The sequence below is a fragment of the Thyridium curvatum genome (genome assembly GCF_004353045.1).
Source record: "Thyridium curvatum strain D216 chromosome Unknown NODE_22_length_467593_cov_81.276643, whole genome shotgun sequence".
Taxonomy (NCBI): Eukaryota; Fungi; Ascomycota; class Sordariomycetes; order Thyridiales; family Thyridiaceae; genus Thyridium; species Thyridium curvatum.
Window position 1 is genome coordinate 251,871 of NW_022156777.1, and position 6,000 is coordinate 257,870.

General features: G+C 58.3%; 3 protein-coding genes across 3 annotated transcripts; 2 read left to right on the top strand and 1 right to left on the bottom strand.

Moving 5' to 3' along the window:
- Positions 1-920: 920 nt before the first annotated feature.
- E0L32_004589 (uncharacterized protein) lies at positions 921-2,529 on the top strand (the record flags this gene model as incomplete). The annotated part of the gene is made up of 5 exons (XM_031139017.1): positions 921-1,278; positions 1,345-1,580; positions 1,674-1,785; positions 1,844-2,125; positions 2,219-2,529. The coding sequence occupies 5 exons, from the start codon at positions 921-923 to the stop codon at positions 2,527-2,529; spliced, it is 1,299 nt and encodes a 432-aa protein (XP_030997023.1).
- A 426-nt stretch (positions 2,530-2,955) lies between these two features.
- Positions 2,956-3,366, top strand: E0L32_004590 (uncharacterized protein; the record flags this gene model as incomplete). Its single annotated transcript, XM_031139018.1, has 1 exon — positions 2,956-3,366. The coding sequence occupies one exon, from the start codon at positions 2,956-2,958 to the stop codon at positions 3,364-3,366; it is 411 nt and encodes a 136-aa protein (XP_030997024.1).
- A 183-nt stretch (positions 3,367-3,549) lies between these two features.
- E0L32_004591 (uncharacterized protein) lies at positions 3,550-6,000 on the bottom strand (the record flags this gene model as incomplete). The annotated part of the gene is made up of 11 exons (XM_031139019.1): positions 3,550-3,631; positions 3,685-3,840; positions 3,881-3,905; positions 3,973-4,104; positions 4,206-4,230; positions 4,285-4,740; positions 4,875-5,272; positions 5,360-5,408; positions 5,472-5,598; positions 5,664-5,769; positions 5,841-6,000. The coding sequence occupies 11 exons, from the start codon at positions 5,998-6,000 to the stop codon at positions 3,550-3,552; spliced, it is 1,716 nt and encodes a 571-aa protein (XP_030997025.1).

The following is a 6,000-nucleotide window of genomic DNA, read 5'->3' on the forward strand; positions in this document are numbered from 1 at the left end:
ACGAGGGTTCCTCACAGTAACGCAGTCCCACGCAGCACGTCCTGCAAAATGCCTTCCTCTTTTGGACTATTTCGAGGCTTGGCGGTTCGACAAGAAGATGGCGCAATGCCTCGTGCAGGCACGCAGGGGTCACGGACAGCGCCCCGTTTCCGGCATTTGCACCGGCACATTGACCAAAGCCGGGAGCTGAATCCTGGGGTCGCATTGAGTGTTGCCCATCACTGATCGCTGCCCGTCCAGCCACTGTCCGCTTTCGTCCGTACAGACTTCTCTGACCCCTGCTACACGCCGGCGCACTAGATATATTAACCACCACTCTCTTCCAAACCTTTTCGTGCCAGTTCACGTGTCAATGCCGCGTGCCGGCGCGCACACGGTTTATCTACGCCCGACCGCTTCATGCAGGCGATGATCCTTGATGTCACATACGGCATGCGTAGTTTACTGTCGCTGCCACTTTCCTGGTACGGCAGGTGGGCAGATCTGGCCGTCTTTGCGATCTCGCCCCGGCCCTGTCGCCGCAAATGCCACATCCCACGAACTTGCTTATCACTGTCCTGGGACAGAGAGCCACGGCAATGCAATACTACCCCCTGGCCCATCTTCCAGAAATGGAAGGTTGACTTGACAAAAGACAGCCAGGGTTCAGTTAGTTAGCTAGCCATCCACATATGCTGTGTGCACTCTTCCCCCACGTCTTCATAGCCCTGCTCGCCACCGGATGAATAGCTCTGTGCTCATCATCACTCAGATCGCCTTTCTGTACAAAAATGTCCAAGAGTCCCTCTTCCCAGCCCTTGTTTCTCCCGGGAGCCAAGCTCTCTGCTCGCATCCTTTCAGCCTGAGATGCCCGCCGCCGCCGCCGCACTTTAAATCCTCCGCTTCCACACACACACAAACACACACACTCCCTGCCAAGCATGAAGTCATTCCTCGCGGCCCTGCTGCTCGGCGCGGCACCCCTAGCCGCAGCCTCACCGGCACCGGCGCCGCAGTCGTCATCGCAAAGAGTCTCCTACGACGGCTACAAGGTCTTCCGCCTGCCGGTCGGCACCGACGCGTCCAAGGTCGCCGGCATCGTCGACCGGCTGGGCCTGTCGACGTGGAAGGGCGCGCCCCGGGCCGGCTCCTTCGCCGACGTCGTCGTGCCGCCGGCCCAGGTCGACGCCTTCCGCGGCGAGATCGCGGGCATGGAGGCCGTGGTGACGATGCACGAGGACCTCGGGGCGTCCATCGCGGAGGAGGCGTCCTTCCAGGCTTATGCTGGCAAGTATTACCGTTTCAAGAAAGGCGAGTCGGGAAAAGGGCTACACCGCTAATGGAATGAACGATTCGAAACAACAGCCGGCGCGGTAAACCAGTCGTGGTTCACCTCGTACCACGCCTATCGCGATCACCTCGCCTTTCTCAGCGACTTGAGCGCGCAATACTCTGCCAATGCCGAGGTCGTCACGTCGGGCAGCTCACTGCAGGGCAATGCCATCACGGGAATCCACATCTTTGGCAGCGCCGGCAAGGGCAAGAAGCCGGCCGTCGTCTTTCACGGCACCGTCCACGCTCGCGAGTGGATCAGCACCATGGTAGGTCTTCATTCGTTCGAGCCAGAGCTCGCGCCTTGGTCTTCCCGTGTAGAAAGATTACGTGTCTCACCGACATCGCTCATCTCGTGTTAGGTCACCGAGTACATTGCCTATACCCTCCTGACCAACTATGGCTCTTCGTCCGAGATCAAAGGCTTTGTCGACAAGTACGACTTTTACATCTTTCCCGCGGTCAACCCAGACGGTAATACCAAGTCCCCTCCCTACTCGTCGCAAAACAGAGATGCTCACTGCCCTTACAGGTTTCCTCTACACGCAGTCGACCGACCGCATGTGGCGCAAGAACCGCCAGTCGACGTCGGGCAGCTCCTGCGTCGGCCACGACATCAACCGCAACTGGCCCTTCCAGTGGTCCGCCCCGGGCGGCGCCTCGACCAACCCCTGCGCCGAGGACTTCAAGGGCAAGTCGGCCGGCGACGCGCCCGAGACCGCGGCCCTGTCGTCCTGGCTCAAGGGCGTCAAGGCGAGCCAGGGGCTCAAGCTGTTCATTGACTACCACTCTTACTCGCAGCTCTTCATGACCCGTAAGTCAACTTAACTCTCATCAGCAACAAATCACGGGCGCCCAGGATATTGCTGTGTGAATTGAACTGGTAATTAACCCCTGCCCAAAACAGCATACGGCTACTCCTGCGACGCCCTGGCCGTCAACAACGCCGAGCTCCAGGCCCTGGCCCGGGGCGCCGTCGCCGCCATCAAGGCCGTGCACGGCGTGTCCTTCCGCTACGGGCCCATCTGCTCGACCATCTACAAGGCGTCCGGCAGCAGCGTCGACTACGTCAACGACGTCGTCGGCTCCGACTACACGTTCACCTCAGAGCTCCGGGACACTGGCGACTACGGGTTCGTGCTACCGCCCTCCCAGATCCTGCCCAGCGGCGAGGAGGCGTTTGCTGGTGTGCGGTACCTGCTGCTCAACATGAAGTAAAGTTGAGTTGGTGTGTGTATAGAGACGGACAATGGGACGGGGGAGAGAAAGACTTTTCTTTGTTGCGCTGCCTCGATGACGGGCGCAGTGGAAAACAAAGAGGCTCTTGTTGGCATGCCCCTATCTTTAGGGGAGGTCATGAAGTTCTTTGTTTCTGACAGACAGAAAGATACAAAGAAAGACTTATTCTTTTGGAGCTGCTTTTACAGTAGAGATAGTTTATTGTATAGTCAGGCATGCCCCGAAAGTATAACAATCAGTCCATTCCGCTGATACAAATGACAAAGTGCGAAAAGTGTATCCTTTCCATCTAGTACATATTGCTGCAACACCGGAACAAATTCTTGCAGTCTCGATCTCGGGATCTCAAAAGCATAATCCCAATCATACTCAATCCATAACTCCTCACAGTCGATCAAACCAAACATGCTCACCACACTACGCACTACTGTACGACTCACTGCGAGGACTGTCCTAGTCGCCATGGCCTCCCTCTGGCTCGTACTGTTCCTCTGGACAGCGTGTCTAGCCTACTTCATAGGCAAAAGCAAAACTATCTCTCGCCTTGCAGGACGGCTTTTTGCCCACGGCATCGACCGCCAGTACCAGCTCATACTGGTCAGCGATTATCACGCCATGCTCTCCCTCGTGCTGCCGCTGGCACAGTCCCTGGTGACAGGACGATCTCGGGTCAGGGAGCAAAACGGGCAACAGATTGACAGGCCTAGCCTGGTAGCGTTATATGGCATGCTCACGGGACGGTTCATCGAGATGCAGATGCTGGCCCGGGATCCTGTCGAGTGCGGTGTCGCTTGCAAGTCTGAGCATCAGGAATGATATAACTGTGTCTGGCTCATACAGTGATCTGTTTTGAATGTTCGATCAGATCACTTCTACTACAAACTAGAAGAGCCGAGTGGAGTACTCCAAATTTAACTTTTGATTATGACAAGAGAACACTATTGATATTAATGATAGTGGTGGTTACAAATACACTCAAGTCAGCATAATAGAAAAGCTTCACCACGCGCCGTACTGCCCGCCGTTCTGCCAGCATCGGGTAGCCTGCTGGTAGTCCGTCCTGGTCTCATACGCGGTTTGGCTGCAGATGTGTCAGTGTTGCAGTGCTAGCCGAGATTTCAAAGCCTGACTTACCCAACCCACACAGTCTGCTGTGTAGTGTGAATGACATATTGAATCTCAGTAGAGGTCTGCCCGGGTCCCTGGTGGAGGAAGGTAATTGTCCGGGCGTCGGTCCTGTCGCAAACAGTCTGAGGAGGAGGCGTGCTGAGGAGAGATGGCATGTCAGTGCTGGTCCTTTGGGTCGTATAACACAATGTGGATGATCTACCTTGTCTCGGTGACTTGGATATAAGCTGTAGCCCGACTGTCAGCTCGTGTTTCGGTTCAACTCTCTCTCTCTCTGGAAAGGCATCAACTTACAAACTTCCGTGACGGTTGATGGCCGCGCCGTGATGGTAGACGTTCTCGTCACCGTGTACGTGGTCTGAGTGACGGTGCTCGTGAAAGCAGCAATAGCAGCCATGGCACGCGCCGCGACAGTAGTTTCGCCGTCTGGATGCGCATCGTGTTAGCATGTATCCACCACACCTAATTACACACAGCTAGAGAACGGTAGTATGCCAGGCTCGAGACTCCAGCGAGCTGGTACTTACCATGTGGTCCTCGTCCACCACCACCCTGTGTTGATGTTAGTATATGGCCTGATAGTCGTCGGAAAGGGGTGTTTCTTACGCCTCGCCCGCCACCGCCGCCGCCGCCGCCTCTCCCGCCGCCGCCTCCTCCACCTCCGTTACCACCTCCGCCGCGTCCACCACCGCCTCCACCGCCCCCGCCTCGGCCGCCGCCTCCTCCTTCATGCCCTCCGCCTCCCCCACCTCGGCCGCCTCCTCCTTCGTGCCCACCGCCTCCGCCTCCTCCGCTCCAGCCACCTCCTCCATTGCCTCCACCTCCATGTCCCCCTCCGCCATTGCCTCCACCTCCATTCCCACCTCCGTGTCCGCCTCCGCCGTTGCCGCCTCCACCGTGCCCTCCCCCACCATTCCCTCCACCTCCACCTCCACCCCAGCCGCCACCGCCTCCCTCATGCCCGCCGCCGCCTCCTTCATGACCTCCGCCTCCTCCGCTCCATCCACCACCTCCGTTACCTCCACCGCCGTTCCCTCCTCCGTTGCCTCCTCCACCATGGCCCTACACTCAAGTCAGCAAAAAGGTCGTCCGAGTCTCCATCTCCATCAAGCCAGGAACATCACAAAGCCCGACCCCGAACCTGGTACTTCAAAAGAAAGGGGCAAAACAAGAAAGAAAAGGAAAGGAAAACTTACACCTCCCCCACGGCCGCCACCCCAGCCGTTATGCCCGCCGGAGCCGTGCCCCCGCGAGGGCTCCCAGTGCCAGCCGCCGTTGCCCCAGTGCGGGCTGCAGTTGTCGCAGCCCGAGGGCGGTGGCTGGTTGGACCAGGGCGGCGGGTTGTCGTCGCGCGGCGGGGGCGGCTGGCCGCCGTTGTTGTCCGGGTAGTGGCAGCTCGCGCTCGTGACGACGGTGGTCTGCCAGTACGAGGTGACGACGCCGCCGTCGCGCCAGCGGTCCTCGGTCGAGTAGACGGTGGTGACGGCGCCGGGCACGTAGCGCGTCACGGTCTGCGTCTCGACGGCGCAGTGGGACGTGAAGGTAGACTGGGGGGCGTAGACGGTCCGGACGGCGGAGCGGGTGCTGTGGACGGCTGGTGGCGGGGGGTGTGTGAGTTAGCAATCTGAGGATTGGGCTATACCTTGGTCCAGGGATGTTGGGGAGAAAGGGGGAGACTTACTCTGAGGCGCAGGAAGACTCGTCACTCCCACGACGACGGTGGGCGTTGCCTATACGCCGTTTGTTAGCACGGATGCGAACGATTTGGACGTTGAGTCGCCGGGCCAGCTCACAGTTACGACGGTCTTCTCGGCGTTTCCGACGGTCAGGGTGAACGTTCTCTCAACGGCAAAATCGGACTGGTCGGCCTGGATGATGACGGTCCAGACGCCCGAGAACATGGAAGACACTTTGAGTTGACTGGACACCAAGAGGGTCAGCACGTTTTGTGTTTGCTTTACGGATCTTTCAACTGTAGAACTCACCAGGTCGACTGCTGTACATTTGTCGTACCCATATCCAGACGTGAACAGCTGTACTCGTCGCCATTGGGCGAGACCAGGACCGGCTCGACGGTGTCGGCATCACATCCTGATTTTCAGTCAGCTTGCCGGCCCAAAGTAGTACAGATACATGATGATAGCAGCAGCACATTCACATACCATCAAAGACCGAGTTAAACGAAAAGTCGGCATCGACCGACCCGTCAATGAGATAGGAGCCGCCGTTGGTGTAGTCAAGCCCGGCGCAGGAACAATCAGCATAGGCCTTGGCGGCAAGCAGGGCAAGCCACGCCCAGCGTATTAAGGGTATCGGCGCCAT